We start from the raw sequence: 25,749 nt of genomic DNA, 5'->3' as shown, positions 1-25,749 counted from the left end.
TATCATTATCTGCAGTCCCTGCACCCCCCACCCCGATACACGAGGGAGAGGAGGGACGACACAATGCAGGCCCGATAACGGCTGTGGCTTCTGTGCTCCATATCTGTAGCTGTGCGGCTTTCCTGAACCAATATTACTCCTATTATTAAGCTGTTTTCTACCCGGCAAGTAATGACCTTAGAGACCATATAACCTCCCATAGATAAACACCCTAGAACTGTACATGCATTACATTACTGATCCTGTATTATACTCCAGAGCTGCACTCACTATTCTGCTGGTGCAGTCACTGTGTACATACATTACAGTACTGATCCTGGGTTACCTCCTGTATTATACTCCAGAGCTGCACTCACTATTCTGCTGGTGCAGTTACTATGTACATACATTACAGTACTGATCCTGAGTTACCTCCTGTATTATACTCCAGAGCTGCACTCACTATTCTGCTGGTGCAGTCACTGTGTACATACATTACTGATCCTGTACTGACTATGAGTTACATCCTGTATTATACTCCAGAGCTGTGCTCTATTTTTCTGCTACTGAGGTGAAATCTCCCGGTGTGTTTCCTGCTTGTTCAGTGTCTGCCGGTTGCTTGTTCTGGTGCATTGCATTGTGGGAAGGATCATGCTCCTCCACTATTCTCTGAGCTCAGCAGTGAGCAGGGAGCTTTCCATATAGCTGCTCGCTGACTGCCTTGTGTTGGCTCTTCCATGTGCAGACCCTGGCCAGACCTCATCTCTGATCTATTATACGTTGGGTCTGGATTGGTTCGGTATTGGGCTGGTTGGGTCTGGACTGGTTCTGTATTGGGCTGGTTGGGTCTGGACTGGTTCTGTATTGGGCTGGTTGGGTCTGGACTGGTTCTGTATTGGGCTTGTTGGGTCCGGATTGGTTCTGTATTGGGCTCGTTGGGTCCGGCCTGGTTCGGTATTGGGCTTGTTGGGTCTGGATTGGTTCGGTATTTGGCTTGTTGGGTCTGGACTGGTTCAGTATTGGGCTGGTTGGGTCTGGACTGGTTCTGTATTGGGCTTGTTGGGTCCGGTTGGTTCTGTATTGGGCTTGTTGGGTCTGGACTGGTTCTGTATTGGGCTCGTTGGGTCCGGCCTGGTTCGGTATTGGGCTGGTTGGGTCTGGACTGGTTCTGTATTGGGCTTGTTGGGTCCGGATTGGTTCTGTATTGGGCTCGTTGGGTCCGGCCTGGTTCGGTATTGGGCTTGTTGGGTCTGGATTGGTTTGGTATTGGGCTCGTTGGGTCTGGATTGGTTCGGTATTGGGCTCGTTGGGTCTGGATTGGTTCGGTATTGGGCTTGTTGGGTCTGGATTGGTTCGGTATTGGGCTCGTTGGGTCTGGATTGGTTCGGTATTGGGCTCGTTGGGTCCGGATTGGTTCGGTATTTGGCTTGTTGGGTCTGGACTGGGTCGGTATTGGGCTGGTTGGGTCTGGACTGGTTCTGTATTGGGCTTGTTGGGTCCGGATTGGTTCTGTATTGGGCTCGTTGGGTCCGGATTGGTTCTGTATTGGGCTCGTTGGGTCCGGCCTGGTTTGGTATTGGGCTCGTTGGGTCTGGATTGGTTCGGTATTGGGCTCGTTGGGTCTGGATTGGTTCGGTATTGGGCTTGTTGGGTCTGGATTGGTTCGGTATTGGGCTCGTTGGGTCTGGATTGGTTCGGTATTGGGCTCGTTGGGTCTGGATTGGTTCGGTATTTGGCTTGTTGGGTCTGGACTGGTTCGGTATTGGGCTTGTTGGGTCCGGATTGGTTCTGTATTGGGCTCGTTGGGTCCGGATTGGTTCTGTATTGGGCTCGTTGGGTCTGGATTGGTTCGGTATTTGGCTTGTTGGGTCTGGACTGGGTCGGTATTGGGCTGGTTGGGTCTGGACTGGTTCGGTATTTGGCTTGTTGGGTCTGGACTGGTTCGGTATTGGGCTCGTTGGGTCTGGATTGGTTCGGTATTGGGCTCGTTGGGTCTGGATTGGTTCGGTGTTGGGCTCGTTGGGTCCGGCCTGGTTCGGTATTGGGCTGGTTGGGTCTGGACTGGTTCTGTATTGGGCTTGTTGGGTCCGGATTGGTTCTGTATTGGGCTCGTTGGGTTGTCTGCTGGGTGTTTCCGCCCTCCTGCTCTTCCTTTGGATACATTTTGCAGACCCTGGTGTTTGTGCTGTTCCTGCGCTCTCCTCCCCTCGGCGCAGCGTGTGGTGCTGCACAGCTGCCGGCCACATGTTAATGATCAGTCGTCCTCCTCGGTGTATCCGCCACCCGTGTCATAGAGTATATAATCTGACAAGTGACCTCTCGGCTATCCTTGCACCGTCATCCCCCCCCTCCCTCCCCTCGGTGTGGGAGTCTGCGCCATCCTTCACACCTTTTCGGTGACCCGCGCTCTCGACTCTTCACGTGCCAGAACTCGTTTCTGCGGGATGTTCCCTTAAATGAAAGCATTTTTGCACACACATTTGGGTGGGAGCCGAGTAACACCTGCCGCCTCCTGGCTGCGGCGTCCTTTAACAGCTCCCTGTTGCTATGACTACAGGCGCCCGTCACCGGGGAGCAGTATAATACCAGCTCTGTGATTTAGTGGGATTGCTGATGTCACCATCCGAGGGGGGGGGCATCCATCTGTCAGGGAGGGCTAATGCCGGGCTCATATTAATGAGGGCAGAAGTCGACTGCGCCCCCATGTACTCCGGTGCTTGTGATAGTGTGAGGTTAGAGACCCCCAGATCAGCAGCTCGTCCAGCAGCACAATTCAGCAGGGCCGAAGCCTATGGCAAGCATCAGATCACAGCGGGGGTCTCACCAGAGGTCGCAGAATAAGGAGGGGCGGTGCGAGAATCACGCCTTGTGCTATTATACAGTAGATTGTGTTCTGTCTTCTACATCCTCCGTGTCATTGTACATGGCAAACTGCAAGAGTTACCAGCGACCTCTATCCTCTATGTATCATAGAACATATCATCAGGAAAAGAACAGAGGAGATCACTGGTAGCTCAATATGCAGCTGCTGTGCACTGTAATGTATAGAGGACTGAGCAGAGACGAGCTCACTGACTGATCACTGGTAGCTCCTTCTGCTGTGCACTGTAATGTATAGAGGACGGAGCAGAGACGAGCTCACTGACTGATCACTGGTAGCTCCTTCTGCTGTGCACTGTAATGTATAGAGGACGGAGCAGAGACAAGCTCACTGACTGATCACTGGTAGCTCAATATGCAGCTGCTGTGCACTGTAATGTATAGAGGACTGAGCAGAGACGAGCTCACTGACTGATCACTGGTAGCTCCTTCTGCTGTGCACTGTAATGTATAGAGGACGGAGCAGAGACGAGCTCACTGACTGATCACTGGTAGCTCCTTCTGCTGTGCACTGTAATGTATAGAGGACGGAGCAGAGACGAGCTCACTGACTGATCACTGGTAGCTCCTTCTGCTGTGCACTGTAATGTATAGAGGACGGAGCAGAGACGAGCTCACTGACTGATCACTGGTAGCTCCTTCTTTGTACAGTGCATATAAGATACAGAATTAAAATTGTCCAAAATTTGTAATGAAATCCAATTACCAAAGTATAAGTAACTTGCCTTGTCTAAAAGTGTCCAGAAACGCATTGAGTGCAGCAGACGAGACGTGGGTGTCACGATGTGGCTGTGGGATAGTGAGTGACAGGGGCTCTTATACTGTCCCTCACACTAGGGGACCCTCAGCCATCCCTCACCTCTGGATTACTCCCAATGGTGGAGATGCCGGAGTCACGTGCCTTCCTATACTGTGCTGGCAGAAAAAATCTTTACAAGTTCAACGTAACAAAATCTCAACATTCAGGTGTTGTATTGTGGATATTTTGTTAGTATTTCGTCATGTCGTCCTTACATTTTGTCACCAGCTGCAGCGGTTCAGCCGTGGATTCAGCGCGGCTGGTGAAGGACGTGGAGTCCATGTCACCCGCAGTGTCTTCAGTGCCTCCTTTAGATCGTTGATGTTGCCGGCTCATATCTCTTGAACCCTTTTGTTTTTCATTAATTTCCAGGCCTTGTCTATGGGGTTCAGGTCAGGGGAATTACCGGCCCACTCTGAAATGTTCATGTTATGTCATTGAGAAACTTTGTCATCGCCTTGGCTTTGTGAGGCAGGGGCTCCACCATGCAGAAGGTCATCGCACTGATGACCCAAAGATTAGGCAAATGTTCTCCTAAAACATTAATAGAACTGCTTGCTGTCATACTTACATTATTGGAAAGTCCAAACCTTCCCTGCATTGCTTTCCCTGACTGCCCCCCACCATCACACGGTCAGGTGGTGTAACAGTCTGAACCGTGTATTTCGGGTCCTACCAAGACACTGTACTCGGACGGTGGCCAATCTTTGAGCCTCCCCTGATGATCCTGAAGGTGGTCTCTTCACTACACCTCACGTTCCTTGACTTCTCAGATGTCCAATCTTGATGTTTCTCGCAGAAGGCCAGCCTCTTCATCCTCATTGCTTCTTTGCAGCATGGCGACTTGGTAGACCTAGGTCCTTCTGAAGTAGGCGGTGAAGAATTGTCCTAGTTTCATGGTCTGGAGGAGCGTTGGGTACTTGTTTTTGAGTTCATTGGCGATTATAGAAGGATATTATATCACTTCAGTCCTTGGTGATGCAGATTTTACATGTGGTGTTTTTTTTGTGGTGGTTTTTTTTTTTTTTGCCAGCACTAGGCTCCTGAGTAACGTTGATCTGCTCCCCCCAGGGAAGGAAAGGCCATGAGTGTGATGGAAACACAGATGAGACACAGATTCACTCACACTGCACACTCAGGAATAAACAGTAAGAAACTAAAGAGGAAAGCAAGAGCAGGAAGGCAGCAACAAAAGGACAACAAGGGTTAACACCACAACCACTCACAGCAATAAAGTTTTACAACCTATACTATAGAAATAAAGATTATTATTATTACTATTACAACCACCAGTAAGCCTCACCAGACCAGTATAGAGAAGCTATAGCTGGCATTAAAGGAAACTTCCAGCCAGCATATATAGGAATAGAGCGAACATAGCTGGCCGCTACACAGCATGTGACCAAGGAGACTAACAACACGACCAGTAGAGATTCTTTTCTCTACATAAACCAGTTTGTTGGGTGTATTTTACCCATTTGGCCAGGATGACGCCGCTCACCTCACTTGCAATGCTGATTTTTTTTGACCCAAATTATATCAAGCTTGAAGTTTTTCTTATTTGGCTAGCCTGCCTGTGAATTACCAGTCTGTGGGATGACGCCTGAGTCTGGCTGCACGGATCAGACCTCAGAGACGTTACAAGGCACAGTGCCAGGATCTGAAGTCTCCGCAGATCCTGAGGCCACCATGACAGTCAGCGATGCCTCAAAAATCTCCGAATTACAGGAATCCAGACAAGAGAGAAGAGGACGCGCCTCGTCCCACCGCTCATCCACCGCGGGGCACAAATGTGTTTTCAGATTCTTAAACAATTGTCCACACTCCAATTTTTTTTTTTTTTTTTTTAAGACTGCAGGCATGCTACTTTAAGAATAATAATGAAATCTGCCTTATTTACCTCCTCCTCCACGCGGCCGCTCTGCTGCTGCTCCTAGTCTCCATTCACTCGGCTTCTGTAGTGAAGATCCAGCTACAGTACGTGATTGTCTGCAGCGGTCACTTGCCGTCATTGTGATGTCACCACTGTGACCATCCCAACCCAGCTGTCACGCGCAGTGAGGCGGTACTGGGGATGTTGGGGGAAAGGAAGGATCATTTTCTATTAACTGAATGTCCACGTGAACTAAAAAAAAATAAAAAAAATGAAGTGGAAAACCCCTTTAAGCCGAGCATTACACTGCAGATTTCTGATGGCCGTCCGCCCCTGTCATTGACTCTCACCAGTGTGACCAGTGCCAACCCACATACAGGCATGAACAAAAGTGCTGGCACCCTTGAACTTGTTCCAGAATTTCTCCCAGAAAATGACTGCACGTGCACATGTTCTGTTATACATGCGCGTATATAACGGGAAAAACGCAAATTGGACAGAATTTCACACACAACCCCCAAAATAGGCGAAACCAAATCAACGTAACATTTGGCACCTCGCCCTTTACCCTCTGGAATAAATCCCTCCATCAGTCGCCTCCTGTCCCCGGCCACAGCTTCTGCCTCCTCTCACCTGGAGTCTCAGACTCTTCTTTACAGACTCAAGTCGACAGCCATGCTTACCTCATTGTGCCCACCCTCGTCAGATCGCAGACGTTACTTAGTGTGAGGCCTGGCACGTGCCAGCATGGGAGACTGGATGGCCATCTCTGAAGGTCTCTCATATCTGAAGGCGTCTTTTCCTCTTCTCTTCTTCTTTTCCTCCTTTTTCTTTTTTCTCTTCTTCTTTTCCTCCTTTTTCTTTTCCTCCTTGTTTCTTTTCTTTTCCTCCTTGTTTCTTTTTCTTTTTCCTCCTTTTTTCTTTTTTTTTTTTCTTTTCCTCCTCTTTTCTTTTCCTCCAATGGGGTTTAGATCTGGACTCATAGCTGCCTCTTCAGAACTCTCCAGCGCTTTGTTTCCATACATTTCTGGGGCTTCTTGAAGTGTTTGGGGTCATTGTCCTGCTGGAAGACCCCTGACCTAGGACGCCCCCCCCCCCTGCTTTCTGACACTGGGCACTACATTGCCACCCAGGATCCTTTGGTAATCTTCAGATTTCATGATGTCTTGTACACAGTCAAGGCCCCCAGTGCCAGAGGCAGCAAAACAACTAAAACATCTCTGACCTCCATCATGTGTGCCTGTAGGTGCTGTGTTCTTTACTTTGTAGGCCTCATTCTGTTTTCTGTAAACAGTAGAATGATGTGCTTTACCAGAAAGCTCTATCTTGGTCTCCTCCGCCCACAAGATTCTTTCCCAGAAGGATTTTGGTTACTTGCATACATTTTGGCTTTTTTTCTGTCTGTGTCAGCAGTGGGGTCCTCCTGGGTCTCCTCCATCGCGTTTCATTTCATTCATATGTGGACGGAGAGTTCCCGCCTACACTGATGCCCCTGAGCTACAGGACGGCTTGAATTTCTTTGGAGCTTGATTGGGGCTTATCCACAATCTGGACTATCCTGCGTTACAACCTTTCATCAATTTTTTTTTTCTGCTGTCTGCGTCCAGGAAGATTACCTACAGTGCCATTGGTTGTAAATTTCTTGATTATCTTGCGTACCATGGACAACGGAACATCAAGATCTGTGGAGATGGATGTGTAACCTTGAGTTTCTTGGTATTGCTCAACAGTTTTTGTTCTCCAGTCCTCAGAGCGTTCTCTTCTCCTCTTTCTGTTCTCTATGCTTAGTGCGGCACACACAGACACACAATGCAAAGATGGAGGCAACTTCTCCCTTTTTTATCTGTTTTCAGGTGTGATTTCCATATTGCCCACACCAGTTACTTGCCACAGGAGAGTGTGAACCGCATCACATGCTGGAAACAAAGGTGTTCACCCACAATTTTGGAAAGGTGGCAACAATTTTGTTTTGGGTGTTCTGTGTAATTTTGTCCAATTTGCCTTTTTGTGTGCTTGTTTAAATATATTACAAAACGTGAAGTTGCCATATTTACTGGGAGAAATACTTAATTTTCTGGAACAATTTCAAGGGTGCCAACACTTTCGGCCATGACTGTATCTGTACAGTTGACCGGTCATACACATTTTTTTTTTTTCTTTATGGATATTGTAGTGGGACAGTCGACCGCTCTGCACCCCAGCAATGGCGGAGCGGACCACCGATCACAGCGGAGAGCAGCCCGAACGGACCACCAGAGTCACGGCAGTAAGACGTGCAGCGGGAGGTATAACCTCCGCCGAGGCTGAATATGGAGGCCACAAGGCCGAACTGTCAGGAGAGTGGACCCGGGATGGAAGGACGGCGCCGTCCTCTGTACAGGGTTATTGTACTTTGCGTCAGTCTGAGGCGTCTTCATCGCGTCGCTTCTCACCATTTATTTCCTCTCGTTCTTTGTACATTGTGGGGTCCATAGATGAGACCTGTGGCTGCGGGGGAAGCAATGCTCTGCAGGGTAACATCCACGTCACATTGCTAAGTTGTTGCTGATTGAAATTAGGGATAAAAAAAAATAATACACTCTTGTGACCTCCGAAGAATGGTGTGTGTGAACGCGGCCCTATGGCGACTGCTTGGCAGCGCTGTAATTACACAGAAAGCCTTTACAAGCTGGACCACATCGTGTTTGGTCCTCGGTAACTTCTTACCGGGATCTTTGAAGCTGTAGGATCCCTGTATGATGGCGCCCGACGCTGCGTACATGAGTGACTAACCATCCTGCATGCGCCTGTCCCATGTGGATGCATGGCCATTATAATACCGCCATACCCTCCTCCAGCATGAATTCTGTGGGGGGCATGGAGGTCACACAGTGGGTCAGGTGATTTACAAAACTTTCTAGAAAGGGACATCATTAAAGTAGTGACAGATACGGGTTGTAGCCGACTGTCACTTGCTTAGATGCCTTGTGGGCGATGAAGTTGCCCAATAGTGGCTGCATCGTGAGCGTCTATTACTGAGCTGCAGCCCCTCCACCATCCTGCCACTGATAGACAGCGATGAGGGGGGACGATCAGCATGTACATACAGCACGCCTAAGCTCCGGAGCTGCACCCGTGCTGCAACAAGACATGTAGCAAATGAGACAGGCCCAAGGGGCAGCATGAGCACCGACGGGTTCTCTCCAAACCTTGTGTCGCCATGGTAACAGACAACAAAACACTGAAGTCTGAATGGCGGCTGTGAGGGAGTGAGTGCAGAATAAGGTGCCCGGGAGTCCTTGTCTGTTATTACAGACGTCAGCAGCCGTGCACACACAACAGACGGGAATCTGTCACTAACATCAACCACAAATATCAGCATACGCAGCCTCATGGCTGCACTTACACCTTTATATTGTCTATTTGTCTGCAGCATACCTGAGAATTATTTTCATTCATGTGCAAAGGAGATGGTTAGTGCTCTGGGAGGGAGCGAAGTGCTTCCCAAGCCTCCGCCCCGGAGGTTGTTTCCCCGAGGACCAAGAAAATCCGACTGTGAGCCATCAGCCCGGCTATAGAGGCTGGGGCTGGGCATGGAGGCAACCAAGGGAGGCAGGGACTACTAAGTGCTATCAGCCCGGCTATAGAGGCTGAGGCTGGGCATGGAGGCAACCAAGGGAGGCAGGGACTACTAAGTGCTATCAGCCAGGCTATAGAGGCTGAGGCTGGGTATGGAGGCAACCAAGGGAGGCAACCAAGGGAGGCAGGGACTACTAAGTGCTATCAGCCCGGCTATAGAGGCTGAGGCTGGGTATGGAGGCAACCAAGGGAGGCAGGGACTACTAAGTCCTATCAGCCAGGCTATAGAGGCTGAGGCTGGGTATGGAGGCAACCAAGGGAGGCAACCAAGGGAGGCAACCAAGGGAGGCAGGGACTACTAAGTGCTATCAGCCAGGCTATAGAGGCTGAGGCTGGGCATGGAGGTAACATGGGAGGCAGGGACTACTAAGTGCTATCAGTCCGGCTATAGAGGCTGAGGCTGGGCATGGAGGCAACCGAGGGAGGCAGGGACTACTAAGTGCCATCAGCCAGGCTATAGAGGCTGAGGCTGGGCATGGAGGCAACCGAGGGAGGCAGGGACTACTAAGTGCTATCAGCCCGGCTATAGAGGCTGAGGCTGGGTATGGAGGCAACTGAGGGAGCCAGGGACTACTAAGTGCTATCAGCCCGGCTATAGAGGCTGGGTATGGAGGCAACCGAGGGAGGCAACCAAGGGAAGCAGGGACTACTAAGTGCTATCAGCCAGGCTATAGAGGCTGAGGCTGGGCATGGAGGTAACATGGGAGGCAGGGACTACTAAGTGCTATCAGCCCGGCTATAGAGGCTGAGGCTGGGTATGGAGGCAACATGGGAGGCAGGGACTAGTAAGTGCTATCAGCCCGGCTATAGAGGCTGGGCATGGAGGTAACATGGGAGGCAGGGACTACTAAGTGCTATCAGCCCGGCTATAGAGGCTGAGGCTGGGCATGGAGGCAACATAGGAGGCAGGGACTAGTAAGTGCCATCAGCCCGGCTATAGAGGCTGAGGCTGGGCATGGAGGCAGGGACTACTAAGTGCTATCAGCCCGGCTATAGAGGCTGAGGCTGGGCATGGAGGCAACCGAGGGAGGCAGGGACTACTAAGTGCCATCAGCCAGGCTATAGAGGCTGAGGCTGGGCATGGAGGCAACCGAGGGAGGCAGGGACTACTAAGTGCTATCAGCCCGGCTATAGAGGCTGAGGCTGGGTATGGAGGCAACTGAGGGAGCCAGGGACTACTAAGTGCTATCAGCCCGGCTATAGAGGCTGAGGCTGGGCATGGAGGCAACCAAGGGAGGCAGGGACTACTAAGTGCTGTCAGCCCGGCTATAGAGGCTGGGTATGGAGGCAACCGAGGGAGGCAACCAAGGGAAGCAGGGACTACTAAGTGCTATCAGCCAGGCTATAGAGGCTGAGGCTGGGCATGGAGGTAACATGGGAGGCAGGGACTACTAAGTGCTATCAGCCCGGCTATAGAGGCTGAGGCTGGGTATGGAGGCAACTGAGGGAGCCAGGGACTACTAAGTGCTATCAGCCAGGCTATAGAGGCCGAGGCTGGGCATGGAGGCAACCAAGGGAGGCAGGAACTAGTAAGTTCTATCAGCCCGGCTATAGAGGCTGAGGCTGGGCATGGAGGTAACATGGGAGGCAGGGACTAGTAAGTGCTATCAGCCCGGCTATAGAGGCTGAGGCTGGGCATGGAGGTAACATGGGAGGCAGGGACTAGTAAGTGCTATCAGCCCGGCTATAGAGGCTGAGGCTGGGTATGGAGGCAACATGGGAGGCAGGGACTAGTAAGTGCTATCAGCCCGGCTATAGAGGCTGGGCATGGAGGTAACATGGGAGGCAGGGACTACTAAGTGCCATCAGCCCGGCTATAGAGGCTGAGGCTGGGCATGGAGGTAACATGGGAGGCAGGGACTAGTAAGTGCTATCAGCCCGGCTATAGAGGCTGAGGCTGGGTATGGAGGCAACCAAGGGAGGCAGGGACTACTAAGTCCTATCAGCCAGGCTATAGAGGCTGAGGCTGGGTATGGAGGCAACCAAGGGAGGCAACCAAGGGAGGCAACCAAGGGAGGCAGGGACTACTAAGTGCTATCAGCCAGGCTATAGAGGCTGAGGCTGGGCATGGAGGTAACATGGGAGGCAGGGACTACTAAGAGCCATCAGCCCGGCTATAGAGGCTGAGGCTGGGCATGGAGGCAACATGGGAGGCAGGGACTACTAAGTGCTATCAGCCCGGCTATAGAGGCTGAGGTTGGGCATGGAGGCAACCGAGGGAGGCAGGGACTACTAAGTGCCATCAGCCAGGCTATAGAGGCTGAGGCTGGGCATGGAGGCAACCGAGGGAGGCAGGGACTACTAAGTGCTATCAGCCCGGCTATAGAGGCTGAGGCTGGGTATAGAGGCAACTGAGGGAGCCAGGGACTACTAAGTGCTATCAGCCCGGCTATAGAGGCTGAGGCTGGGCATGGAGGCAACCAAGGGAGGCAGGGACTACTAAGTGCTGTCAGCCCGGCTATAGAGGCTGGGTATGGAGGCAACCGAGGGAGGCAACCAAGGGAAGCAGGGACTACTAAGTGCTATCAGCCAGGCTATAGAGGCTGAGGCTGGGCATGGAGGTAACATGGGAGGCAGGGACTACTAAGTGCTATCAGCCCGGCTATAGAGGCTGAGGCTGGGTATGGAGGCAACATGGGAGGCAGGGACTAGTAAGTGCTATCAGCCCGGCTATAGAGGCTGGGCATGGAGGTAACATGGGAGGCAGGGACTACTAAGTGCTATCAGCCCGGCTATAGAGGCTGAGGCTGGGCATGGAGGCAACATAGGAGGCAGGGACTAGTAAGTGCCATCAGCCAGGCTATAGAGGCTGAGGCTGGGCATGGAGGTAACATGGGAGGCAGGGACTAGTAAGTGCTATCAGCCCGGCTATAGAGGCTGAGGCTGGGCATGGAGGCAACATGGGAGGCAGGGACTAGTAAGTGCCATCAGCCCGGCTATAGAGGCTGAGGCTGGGCATGCAGGGACTAGTAAGTGCCATCAGCCCGGCTATAGAGGCTGAGGCTGGGCATGGAGGTAACATGGGAGGCAGGGACTAGTAAGTGCCATCAGCCCATGGGGGGCGTGTCCTGACATGGAAGCGTGAGGACGCTGGATCCCAGAGCTCCTGCGCCCACAGCCTAATTCTATTATATCCTGCAGCCCCCACTTACCCAGGATGGCCCCCAAGAAGAAACCGGGGGTAGCGCCCGCTTCTGCCTCCCCGGTGACGAGTCAGAGACCCCAGGGGAGCCTCACAAGCTTCCTGACGGCGCCAGGCTCTGAACCTCCGCAGGCGGTCCGGAGCAAGATGGCGCCGGCGGGCGCGTGGCGTCCTCCAGCGGGGGATTCCCCAGGATCCGCTCGGCATTCTCCCACAGCCTGTGCAGCAGTGCAGGGGATCAGCGGTGCAGAGAAACGGAGGACAGAGGCGGCGGTGGCACTGGACGGAGCGGGCCCAGGTACAGAGGACTGGAGGAGGGGGGAGGCTGCTCAGCCTGCCTCGCAGCACGCTGCTGTGGATAGTGAGGGGGCCCTGAGGGGATCACCAGACCCGGGGATACCTGCCATGCTCTGCACACAGGGGACCCCCCCGCTCACGGGGCACACGGAACCTCAGGCTACACTAAACAACATGCATGCTGGCCCCCCACAGGGGGACATACAAGCCCTGAGAGAGCTTATTTTGGCCCTCCCCAGCAAGAAAGATTTGGAGGACGTTGTAGCTAGAATTGAATCCTCCCAGCAGATGGCGCTGTCTGCCTTGAGGGAGGAAATGGTGGTACTGGAGGACAGAATTGAGGCCACAGAGCAGGCTCAGGAGTCCCTGGAGAGCAGAATGGAGAGGATTGAGAGAGACTGTGAGTCATCCAATGCCCGCATCAGAGACCTTGCCCTGCTCTTGGATGATCAAGAGAACAGGGGCAGAAGAAATAATATCAGGCTAAAGGGTATACCGGAGGACTGGCCCCAGGAACTCCTGCGTACTAAAGTCTTAAACATCTTCAACCGGGTCACTGATCGCCCCTTGGAGGCTACCTACCTCTTTGACAGAATTCACAGAGTCGCAAGGCCGGGCCCTAGATCAGTCCACTCCTCTAGAGATGTACTATGTCGTTTGCACTATTATGGAGACAGAGAGAGGATCCTACAGGGAGCTTGGTCATATGGTCCGGTGGAGATGGATGGGGCCATGGTGAAGTTATTTCCTGATGTCTCCAGCCGCACACTATATATGAGACGCCTGCTTCATCCTCTCCTGCTTGGCATCAAAGAAGCAAACGCCTCATATAGATGGGGCCATCCCTTCCATTTGATAGTACGCAAGGGGGACTCCGTGTTTTTGCTGAGGAGGCACTCAGAGCTTCCTAATCTTTTTGCCTTCCTGGGAATACCAGACTGCTCAATTCCGGACTGGTTGGAGTGGGAACCCCAGGCACCCCCGGGGTTGCGGAGGAGGAAGGGAGGCACCCGCTCTGCTCAAAGCGGTGTCCCTTGAGGGACTTGGCATGTACCGGATGCTGCTGGGAGGAAGGAGTGGTCCAAGATGTGAGACGGAGGTGCTTTCGACGGGAGACGGAGTCAAAGAACGGGGAGCTGGGAGGCTCTCTTTCGTCTCTACGACTCCTAAGCAGGAGTCCTGGCCTTGGGCTAGTTTTCTCTGGACATAGTTTACTGCCTAAAGTTTTTGAAAATTCTATTTCTATGGCAATGTCTAGTTTAGGTTCGGGGGTGGGGGGGGATGTTTTTCTTTACCGAGTTCATCCTGGGTGGTGGGGTGTGTGGGTGGTTAACCGGCTGACCCTTCTTCTCCGTCGGGGAGAGGGGTCATTTAGTGCTAATAAGAGGGGCGCGGGTCTGCGCTCTGGCCGCATGTCAGTTCTTGTCCCTATCTTTTCCTCAGTAGTCCCTGGGCTGGTCCCTGGTACTGCGAGCGGCAGTCCTGCTGCTTTTCCACTTTCTTGTTCTCTTCTCTGAACTTTTTGCCTTTCTCTCTTCCCCCTGCTAAAGGGTCTCAGCTACTTCCTACTTTTTCTACCCCTCCTCTCTTTTTACCAGCTTTCCCCTTTTTTTTTTCTTTTTTTTTTTTTTCTCCTTCCCCCTTCCCCTCTTCTTTTTTGGTTTGCTCCTCTAGGGTCTCGCGACAGAGAATGGCGAAACAGAGGCAGGCCGAACTGCGGGTGGGCTCACTGAATGTCAAGGGCCTTCATAGCCCGGAGAAACGGTCTATCCTGCTGAACCTTCTTTGGAAAAACCGAATCCAGGTAGCCTTCCTCCAAGAGACACATTACTGTGAAGCTAAACCTTACAGACTCTCGGACAGAAGGTACCCCATTGTGCACCACTCACCCTCCCCTGATCCTAGATCTAGGGGAACGAGCATCCTCATGTCCAGTACGCTCCCTTAGGAATTGTTAGACTCTCAGACAGACGACCTGGGTAGGCTTATGATGCTCAAGGGACGCATAGCTACTCAGTTATTCACATTCGTGGCAGTATACTTGCCTAATGCGGGCCAATGTCCCACCTTGTTGCGGTACCTAGAAGATAGAGGAATTCTCGGAGGGCACTCTGGTTCTCGGGGGTGACTTTAATGTAGTGTTGGAACCGTTGAGAGACAGTTCAAAAGGGGTGTCCGGTATGCCACACATGACGCTGCGGCGGATGAGACGGGGACTACATGACCACCAACTGATAGACACTTGGCGATTGCTGCACCCATCAGACAAAGATTTTTCATTTTATTCTGCAGCGCACAACTGCTATTCTAGGTTGGACCTCTTTTTTATTAAACATGGGGACCTACACTCTTTGGTGGATGCTTCAATTGAGTGCATATCTTTCTCTGATCACGCGCTGATCACGGTCACTCTGTCCCTTGAATGTCCCATCGGGAGGCAGGGTCAGTGGATATTGAACACCTCGCTACTCAATGAGCCGGTGACAATGCAAGAAATAAGGGAGGCCCTGACGGAATATTTTGACTGTAGTGGGGGGGAGGGGATGTCCCCCAACATTGTGTGGGAAGCTCACAAATGTGTTGTGAGGGGATTATTCATTAAACATGGGGCCCGTCTGAAAAGGGAACGGGAAGCTGAGGTTACATCTCTCCTAGCAGACATAAGGGAGTTGGAAGCAGTACATAAGGGGTCTCTGGGAGGGAACGTGGGCGTCAATCTGGCCAGGAAGAGGGAGGAACTCAGGTCCCTATTATATCAAAAGGCCAAGGGAGTGCTAGCTAAGTGCAGGCGGCATTTCTATGAATATGGCAATAAAAGTGGCAGGACCCTGGCTAGGGCCCTCCGGATCCAGAGGGCGAGGGGCTATGTTCCTAGAGTGCACATTTCTGGCGACAGGTGGGCCACTCTTCCAAAAGACATAGCCTCCGCCTTTAAAGACTTTTACTCCTCTCTCTACTCAATAGATGGGGGGCGGTCGGAGAGGGCCAGGACGGAACTACGGCAGCGTATCCAGAAGTACATTTCAAACTCCGGTTTGAAACACCTTAAACCGGAGGATGCGGACGCCATGGAAAGACCCATTTCAGAGGAGGAGTACTGGGCTGCAATTAAAAATTCCCCTACTGGTAAGGCCCCTGGCCCGGATGGCTTCCCCCTGCTTTACTACAAAAAGATGGGCTCCATGATGCTCCCCCCATTTCTCTCGGCCTTTAACAATATCTCACTCTCCGAAAAAGTCCACTTGCCGAGAGACTCTCTGGCCGCTAATATAGTAGTCATTCCTAAAGAGGGTAAAGACCCTACCTCTTGTTCTAGTTACCGACCCATCTCCCTCCTCAACACAGACTTGAAGCTCTTCACCAGAATATTATCAGAGAGACTCTCTCCATTGCTGGGGGGGATTGTCCACCCTGACCAGGCTGGGTTCATGATGGGAAGGGAAGCGAGGGACAACACCACTAAGGCGCTGAACTTAATCCACAGGGCTAATTCGGAAGGGTTGCCCCTGATGCTCTTGTCGACCGACGCAGAAAAAGCGTTCGACAGAGTCAATTGGATATTCATGGAGGAGGTTCTGCGGGAGGTGGGGTTGGGGAGGATGATGCTCAGGTGGATATGCTCTCTGTATAGCAACCCCTCTGCCGCGGTCAGGGTGAACGGTCTCCTTTCAGATAGATTTTCCATTCTTAACGGCACAAGGCAGGGATGCCCCCTCTCACCCCTGATCTTTATCCTGACCCTGGAACCCCTGCTTAGCCGAATTAGAGGTAACATTGACATTTCTGGCCCTACAGTTGCGGGTTCCACCTACAAAATCGCGGCGTACGCGGATGATTTACTTTTCTTTATTACCAATCCTCGGGTCTCCCTGCCCAATTTACTGAGAGAGCTGGAAACATACTCCTCTCTTTCTAATTTTAGAATTAATATGTCAAAATCGGAGGCTATGAATGTATCTCTCCCCCAAGATCATGTTATTTCGCTTCAATCGGCGTTCGGGTTTAAGTGGGCTAATCACTCTCTGAGGTACCTGGGGGTCCAGCTGGCAGCGGATAACAGCCAACTATATAAGCTGAACTATCTCCCTCTCCTGCAGTCCATTAGAACAGACTGCGCAAACTGGGCGAGGGGTCTTTTCACATGGTTCGGGAGGTGTGCAATATTGAAGATGAATATATTACCACGAATTCTATACCTCTTCCAGGCCCTGCCAATTAAGATCCCGAGCTCTTTTTTCAAGGAATTGGCCTCACTATATACTAAATTTATCTGGGCGAATAAGCCGGCGAGACTTTCCCGTTCCCTATTGTGCAGACCTAAGCGTAGGGGAGGGCTGGGAATACCTGATATGAAAAAATATTACTGGGCCACACATATGGTTAGGGTTCTGGACTGGTGCCGTCACTCTAGGATGAAACCATGGGTCGCCCTGGAACAGAGCTTCTCGGAGGTGCATTTACCGGCCATGCCTTGGGTCGGGAGTTTTTTCCCGGCCTCTCTGAGATCTCACCCCACCATTGGCGCTACTCTGGAATGCTGTTCGAGGGGAGAGGTTCGGCGCCTCCTCCTGCCGTTGCCTTCCCCCATGTCACCAATTATAGGAGATCCGGATTTCCATCCTGGCCTCTCGGACCCAGTTTTTCGGAGTTGGGTACAGGGGGGCAGATTCAGAGCTTACCAGATGGGAGAGGAGGGTGACTGGCTATCTCTTTCGGATATATGTGGTCTCCTGCCTCCGGACCCCCTGGGGAGATGGAGGGCCATGCAGTTGAGGCATTTCTTGAGCTCCCTTCCCTGCTTCGCCCAGTATGCTGGGCCTCTCACAAGATTCGAAAAATTGTGCTTGGGAGAGGGGGCCCTGCGGCACTCACTTTCCCTGGCATACAATTTGCTATCAGACCCGGGAGATTTGCCCACCCCGGTTTATTTGCGGCAGTGGGAAAGGGACCTTGGGACGGCCCTATCAGACACGCAACGAAACAACGTCCTAATGATGGCACATAAAACTTCGATCAGTTCCAGAATGTTGGAGGCCAACTTCAAACTGTTGACCAGGTGGTATAGAGTCCCGACCAGACTTCATAGGATATTCCCCTCAGTCGATCCCGTTTGCTGGAGGTGTGGCTCGGGGGAGGGTGATTACGTGCACATCTTTTGGTCTTGCCCTTCCTTGCAACGGTTTTGGTCCGGAGTGAGGGAGGTAATTAGACTGGTGACCGGCACGGCTGAGACACTGGGTCCGGAACTGTTTATTTTACAGCTTTCGGAACTCCCGGCTCATAGATACAAGCGTTCTTTGCTTAGATTTCTGGTAATGGCCGCCAGGTCGTGCATCCCGCTGGGCTGGAAGTCTTCTACCCCCCCCACATTGGCACAGTGGGTTTCAAGGGTTAACGACCTAAGGCACATGGAGGACCTGACATCCTCTCTCAATGACAGTCAGGAAGGTTTTCGTAGGACCTGGTTCCCATGGTTGGAGTTCACTTACTCGGCGGATTACGCCAGATTACTCGCTGCTCCACGGCTGCTGTGAGGCTCTGGAGGAGCACTCTCCACCCCCCCTTTTTTTTTTTTTTTTTTTTTTTTTGTTCTCTTCTCTTTCTCCTCTCTTCTCTCGCTTTTCCTTCCTTTCACTTCTTTGTCCCCTATCTTCTCCTATTCTCCCCTTCATTTCCCTTTCTTCCTCTTTCTCTTTTCCTGTTCTAAATTCTTTTGGGCTTTGCCTTCTCTTTCTATGTATGTTCTGTATTCTGCCCTTGTTGGGTTGGTTCATAAAAGGATTAAACTGGGCCTGACTCGAGCAGTTGCAGTAACTGGATATGTACAGGGGAGAGGAAGGGTGGGCTACATGTCAATGTCAAATATTTGAAATCTCTTATTCTGCTCTTTGTGGCGCAGTTGTTATTTTGTATGTTCTCGAGTCGGTCTTTAAAATAAAGAATTTTTTAAAAAAAAAAGTGCCATCAGCCCGGCTATAGAGGCTGAGGCTGGGCATGGAGGTAACATGGGAGGCAGGGACTAGTAAGTGCCATCAGCCCGGCTATAGAGGCTGAGGCTGGGCATGGAGGTAACATGGGAGGCAGGGACTAGTAAGTGCCATCAGCCCGGCTATAGAGGCTGAGGCTGGGCATGGAGGTAACATGGGAGGCAGGGACTAGTAAGAGCCATCAGCCCGGCTATAGAGGCTGAGGCTGGGCATGGAGGTAACATGGGAGGCAGGGACTAGTAAGTGCCATCAGCCCGGCTATAGAGGCTGAGGCTGGGCATGGAGGTAACATGGGAGGCAGGGACTAGTAAGTGCCATCAGCCCGGCTATAGAGGCTGAGGCTGGGCATGGAGGTAACATGGGAGGCAGGGACTAGTAAGTGCTATCAGCCCGGCTATAGAGGCTGGGCATGGAGGTAACATGGGAGGCAGGGACTAGTAAGTGCTATCAGCCCGGCTATAGAGGCTGAGGCTGGGCATGGAGGTAACATGGGAGGCAGGGACTAGTAAGTGCCATCAGCCCGGCTATAGAGGCTGAGGCTGGGCATGGAGGTAACATGGGAGGCAGGGACTAGTAAGAGCCATCAGCCCGGCTATAGAGGCTGAGGCTGGGCATGGAGGTAACATGGGAGGCAGGGACTAGTAAGTGCCATCAGCCCGGCTATAGAGGCTGAGGCTGGGCATGGAGGTAACATGGGAGGCAGGGACTAGTAAGTGCCATCAGCCCGGCTATAGAGGCTGAGGCTGGGCATGGAGGTAACATGGGAGGCAGGGACTAGTAAGTGCCATCAGCCCGGCTATAGAGGCTGAGGCTGGGCATGGAGGTAACATGGGAGGCAGGGACTAGTAAGAGCCATCAGCCCGGCTATAGAGGCCGAGGCTGGGCATGGAGGTAACATGGGAGGCAGGGACTACTAAGAGCCATCAGCCCGGCTATAGAGGCTGAGGCTGGGCATGGAGGTAACATGGGAGGCAGGGACTAGTAAGTGCTAGGGCATGCACCGCACACTTAATGGGGTTGTTTAGGCTCTGGACAAATGAAGAACCCAACACGTGAGCGAGCACACAACAAGTGGAGGTGCAGTTTGTAGGTGCACGTTCACACATATAGGGGTCATGGCTGACTTTATGTTGATCAAGAGTGTAAAAGTGGTCCTATCGCAGCAAGGTGCACCCCAATCCGGATGGCCCCTACTCCAGCCCCTCTCCTCGCTATGTGCCAGCAGGCCTGACAATCTCGGGGGGCAGAGCGCCTGCTTGTGGACGCTATGTAGATGAGCTGCACAGTGCAGTGCTCCTCATCAGTTGTAACCTTTTTGTAGGAAGTTGCCCCCTTGTAATTAAAATGATCCAATACTCCACTCCCCCACCAGGGCCGCTGCAGCAATGTTGGCGTTGGGGCTGGTGCGTTACGTGCAGAGGCCATTATTGGGCTGATGTGCTCTCGCTTCCTGCAGCAAACCTCGGACAGGCGGAAGACGCGAGGGCTCAGCTGCCCATTGAGCACCGATGGGGGAGGGGATTATCTGCTGTCTTTTTTTCATGGTTGTTTCTCTCTGCATTGTGAGACTAGTGACAGATTCGGGGCTAGTGAGTCCTCTCCATACAAGACTCTCATTATTAAATGTATTTCCGTTCTTTCAGCGGTCTAAGGGTTAATGTCAGTTTTGTTTTCCAGCTGCCTCTGACTCCTGGCCTCAGGTGGTTCTGGTTTGGGACCACTCCCACTCCCTATATACACCCTCTGCTCCCAGTAGAGGGTGCTTATTATCCCCTGATCTGATTTGGATACTTGGCCTGGAGGTGGAAGGAGCTGGTGGAGCCCTAATCACAAGATGCTGTTGAGGCTGCAGTCCTGGTGCTGACTGCAGCTGTCTGTTACACGTAGTCTTTTGTTGTTTGCCCTGTCTGTTTTTTTTCTTCCCATGGTGTTTTATTAGTGCATCGGTGCAGCTAGCGTCCTTCACCTGCCAGCTCACTAGTCAGGGCTAATACAGAGTCTTGCCAGGATCTCGGGGATCCTGTTCGGCGACAGGTGCAGGACCTGTATAGAGACTGGTAATGAGTACAGGGTACAGCTGCAGGTGAGTTAAGGAAGTGTCCCATTTTCCTCCTCATTAGCGCTAGGGCCCACTATTATTGTACCCCTTTGTTGTCTGTTACGTCGTCCGCCATACTTCCCAGCCACTCGCGGGACACTTTTATCTTTTGTGGGTTTGTGTGCTTTTTTGCAACCTCTGTAACTCCTCATTTGCACATGAATAAATGCAAATTACTCAGTAATGCAGCAACAGATAGAAGAGGTAAAGGTGTTGATGCATTTACATTTCACAGCCCTACTAAGCCCACATATGCCGCAGTGTGCGGGGGATGATCATTAATAAGGACTGTTTGTATTGCTATATATATATTGCATTTGAGCATGTATAGCGCGGTGGTGAAGGTGCACGGCTCGTTGGCTCGCCTCCTCGTGGTCAGATGTCGGATGATGTTGTGCTGCTTCCGGGTCTCCTGACGCTTCCTGCAGGATTTTGGGACCTTCCTGTCCCCTGCGGTTTCACATGATGTCTCTGGATGTCGGTGGGTACATGTCTCCCCGTGTAACCTCCGCCGCTCTCCTGTGTAATATTCCACTGGCTCAGATGCAGTTTTATTTGTTCCTGGAGAGACATAATCACATTTGGCAGAGACAAGTCCTGAGCTTGGAGCCAGTGGCTGAATGTAGCCGTGTAATATGGCGGGAAGTGCAGATACTCAAAGGTTTATACGTGGGTTACACCGAAATGTGGAGACTGTACCAGTTTATTCGGGGCCTTCCTGGAAGTTCACAAGACGCAAGGACCTGTAAATCCTATGGTGTTAATTACACATTTCTTACGCTATTTCTCCTCCAGTCCCTCCGCACCTCTTCTAAGGCTGCCTTGGTCCCCCGCCAGTCTCTGCACCTCCTCTTCTGGTGATGCGGACATGTGGCTGCGGTCTCTGTACCTCCTCTTCTGGTGATGCGGACATGTGGCTGCGGTCTCTGTACCTCCTCTTCTGGTGATACGTGCATGTGGCTGCGGTCTCTGTACCTCCTCTTCTGGTGATGCGGACATGTGGCTGCGGTCTCTGCACCTCCTCTTCTGGTGATGCGGACATGTGGCTGCTGTCTCTGTACCTCCTCTGGTGATGCGGACATGTGGCTGCTGTCTCTGCACCTCCTCTTCTGGTGATACGGACATGTGGCTGCGGTCTCTGCACCTCCTCTTCTGGTGATACGGGCATGTGGCTGCGGTCTCTGTACCTCCTCTTCTGGTGATACGGACATGTGGCTGCGGTCTCTGCACCTCCTCTTCTGGTGATACGGACATGTGGCTGCGGTCTCTGCACTTCCTCTTCTGGTGATGCGGACATGTGGCTGCGGTCTCTGCACCTCCTCTTCTGGTGATACGGACATGTGGCTGCGGTCTCTGCACCTCCTCTTCTGGTGATACGGGCATGTGGCTGCGGTCTCTGTACCTCCTCTTCTGGTGATACGGACATGTGGCTGCGGTCTCTGTACCTCCTCTTCTGGTGATACGGACATGTGGCTGCGGTCTCTGCACCTCCTCTTCTGGTGATACGGACATGTGGCTGCGGTCTCTGTACCTCCTCTTCTGGTGATGTGGGCATGTGGCTGCGGTCTCTGCACCTCCTCTTCTGGTGATACGGACATGTGGCTGCGGTCTCTGCACCTCCTCTTCTGGTGATGCGGACATGTGGCTGCGGTCTCTGTACCTCCTCTTCTGGTGATGCGGACATGTGGCTGTGGTCTCTGTACCTCCTCTTCTGGTGACGCGGACATGTGGCTGTGGTCTCTGTACCTCCTCTTCTGGTGATGCGGACATGTGGCTGCGGTCTCTGCACCTCCTCTTCTGGTGATGCGGACATGTGGCTGTGGTCTCTGTACCTCCTCTTCTGGTGATGCGGACATGTGGCTGTGGTCTCTGTACCTCGTCTTCTGGTGATACGGACATGTGGCTGCGGTCTCTGTACCTCCTCTTCTGGTGATGCGGGCATGTGGCTGCGGTCTCTGCACCTCCTCTTCTGGTGATGCGGACATGTGGCTGCTGTCTCTGTACCTCCTCTTCTGGTGATGCGGACATGTGGCTGCGGTCTCTGCACCTCCTCTTCTGGTGATGCGGGCATGTGGCTGCGGTCTCTGCACTTCCTCTTCTGGTGATGCGGACATGTGGCTGCGGTCTCTGCACCTCCTCTTCTGGTGATGCGGGCATGTGGCTGCGGTCTCTGTACCTCCTCTTCTGGTGATACGGACATGTTACCACTGCAGGCAGTCACAGGCCTGTCCCCTCAGCACAGAGCCCGGCAGGGTAGCCATAGAAAGGTAAGTGGTTGTCGCCATTGATAGGGGTCATGTGACCATCTATACTATGGGCGCTCTGCAGCTCCAGCGATGGCCCCCGGTACGGATGTATGCGCTGGTGAGGACGGTGTTTAACGTTGTGTGTTCATGTTTTATTCTCATTGATTATTTCTCTACACAATTACGTTTTCTTTTCTTTTTCTTTTCCATGTCTTTCTTCTTGAATGATGACAGAGAAGAAGACAATGAGGTGAGACGTCTTCCTTTCATTGCTACGTACCGCGATATAGCATCTCCGTCCTTAATGCAAAGATGATATCTGCAATTAAAGCCCAGATTGAGATTTACCATTTAGCTGAGAATTATTGTTTAATAACAAACTTATTCGTCCTCTGAGAGCAGCTTATAAGAGAAGAGTATACGCTGAGCGTGTGGACATACAGCTCTCAACAATGTGACTCAGTCCTGCTCCTCCCCAGCAAAGAACTTACAACTCTGTATGTATAGGGAACGCAAGCAGGACTCTCAGGCTTCCTCTGTGAGTAGAGGGGAGGAGCAGGACTCTCAGGCTTCCTCTGTGTGTAGAGGGGAGGAGCAGGACTCTCAGGCTTTCTCTGTGAGTAGAGGGGAGGAGCAGGACTCTCAGGCGTTCTCTGTGAGTAGAGGGGAGGAGCAGGACTCTCAGGCTTCCTCTGTGAGTAGAGGGGAGGAGCAGGACGCTCAGGCTTCCTCTGTGAGTAGATGGCAGGAGCAGGACTCTCAGGCTTCCTCTGTGAGTAGATGGCAGGAGCAGGACTCTCAGGCTTCCTCTGTGAGTAGAGGGGAGGAGCAGGACTCTCAGGCTTTCTCTGTGAGTAGATGGCAGGAGCAGGACTCTCAGGCTTCCTCTGTGAGTAGAGGGGAGGAGCAGGACTCTCAGGCTTCCTCTGTGAGTAGATGGCAGGAGCAGGACTCTCAGGCTTCCTCTGTGAGTAGAGGGGAGGAGCAGGACTCTCAGGCTTTCTCTGTGAGTAGATGGCAGGAGCAGGACTCTCAGGCTTCCTCTGAGTAGAGGGGAGGAGCAGGACTCTCAGGCTTCCTCTGTGAGTAGATGGCAGGAGCAGGACTCTCAGGCTTCCTCTGTGAGTAGAGGGGAGGAGCAGGACTCTCAGGCTTTCTCTGTGAGTAGAGGGGAGGAGCAGGACTCTCAGGCTTTCTCTGTGAGTAGAGGGGAGGAGCAGGACTCTCAGGCTTTCTCTGTGAGTAGAGGGGAGGAGCAGGACTCTCAGGCTTTCTCTGTGAGTAGAGGGGAGGAGCAGGACTCTCAGGCTTTCTCTGTGAGTAGAGGGGAGGAGCAGGACTCTCAGGCTTTCTCTGTGAGCAGATGGGAGGAGCAGGACTCTCAGGCTTTCTCTGAGTAGATGGGAGGAGCAAGACTCTCAGGCTTCCTCTGTGAGGAGCAGGACTCTCAGGATTCCTCTGTGAGTAGAGGGGAGGAGGAGGACTCTCAGGCTTTCTCTGTGAGCAGATGGGAGGAGCAGGACTCTCAGGCTTTCTCCGTGAATAGATGGCAGGAGCAGGACTCTCAGGCTTTCTCCGTGAATAGATGGCAGGAGCAGGACTCTCAGGCTTTCTCTGTGAGTAGAGGGGAGGAGCAGGACTCTCAGGCTTCCTCTGTGAGTAGATGGCAGGAGTAGGACTCTCAGGCTTTCTCCGTGAGTAGATGGCAGGAGTAGGACTCTCAGGCTTTCTCTGTGAGTAGATGGGAGAGCAGGACTCTCAGGCTTTCTCTGTGAGGAGCAGGACTCTCAGGCTTCCTCTGTGAGTAGATGGGAGGAGCAGGACTCTCAGGCTTTCTCTGTGAGTAGATGGCAGGAGCAGGACTCTCAGGCTTTCTCCGTGAGTAGATGGCAGGAGCAGGACTCTCAGGCTTTCTCTGTGAGTAGATGGCAGGAGCAGGACTCTCAGGCTTTCTCCGTGAGTAGATGGCAGGAGCAGGACTCTCAGGCTTTCTCTGTGTGTAGATGGCAGGAGCAGGACTCTCAGGCTTCCTCTGTGAGTAGATGGGAGGAGCAGGATTCTCAGGCTTTCTCTGTGAGGAGCAGGATTCTCAGGCTTTCTCTGTGAGGAGCAGGACTCTCAGGCTTCCTCTGTGAGTAGATGGGAGGAGCAGGACTCTCAGGCTTTCTCTGTGAGGAGCAGGATTCTCAGGCTTTCTCTGTGAGGAGCAGGACTCTCAGGCTTTCTCTGTGAGTAGATGGCAGGAGCAGGACTCTCAGGCTTTCTCTGTGAGTAGATGGCAGGAGCAGGACTCTCAGGCTTCCTCTGTGAGTAGATGGGAGGAGCAGGACTCTCAGGCTTTCTCTGTGAGGAGCAGGACTCTCAGGCTTCCTCTGTGAGTAGATGGGAGGAGCAGGACTCTCAGGCTTTCTCTGTGAGTAGATGGGAGAGCAGGACTCTCAGGCTTTCTCTGTGAGTAGATGGGAGAGCAGGACTCTCAGGCTTCCTTTGTGAGTAGAGGGGAAGAGCAGGACTCGCAGGCTTTCTCTGAGTAGATGGCAGGAGCAGGAGCAGGACTCTCAGGCTTCCTCTGTGAGTAGATGGGAGGAGCAGGACTCGCAGGCGTTCTCCGTGAATAGATGGCAGGAGCAGGACTCTCAGGCTTTCTCTGTGAGTAGATGGCAGGAGCAGGACTTTCAGGCTTTCTCTGTGAGTAGAGGGGAGGAGCAGGACTCTCAGGCTTTGTCTGGGAGGAGCAGGACTCGCAGGCTTTCTCTGAGTAGATGGGAGGAGCAGGACTCTCAGGCTTTCTCTGAGTAGATGGGAGGAGCAGGACTCGCAGGCTTTCTCT

At 52.4% G+C, this 25,749-nt stretch overlaps 1 protein-coding gene across 2 annotated transcripts in view; it reads left to right on the top strand.

Moving 5' to 3' along the window:
• The window catches only part of SETD2 (SET domain containing 2, histone lysine methyltransferase), a 76,791-nt gene that overhangs the window by 10,527 nt on the left and 40,515 nt on the right, over positions 1-25,749 (top strand). For both annotated transcript variants that reach the window (XM_075315845.1, XM_075315844.1), the window contains one exon: positions 23,154-23,169. In XM_075315845.1, coding sequence (XP_075171960.1) covers positions 23,154-23,169 — 16 coding nt within the window. The remainder of the gene's footprint in view (positions 1-23,153; positions 23,170-25,749) is intronic.

The sequence above is a fragment of the Anomaloglossus baeobatrachus genome, chromosome 6 (assembly GCF_048569485.1).
Source record: "Anomaloglossus baeobatrachus isolate aAnoBae1 chromosome 6, aAnoBae1.hap1, whole genome shotgun sequence".
Taxonomy (NCBI): Eukaryota; Metazoa; Chordata; class Amphibia; order Anura; family Aromobatidae; genus Anomaloglossus; species Anomaloglossus baeobatrachus.
This window is presented reverse-complemented; position numbering and strand designations above follow the sequence as displayed.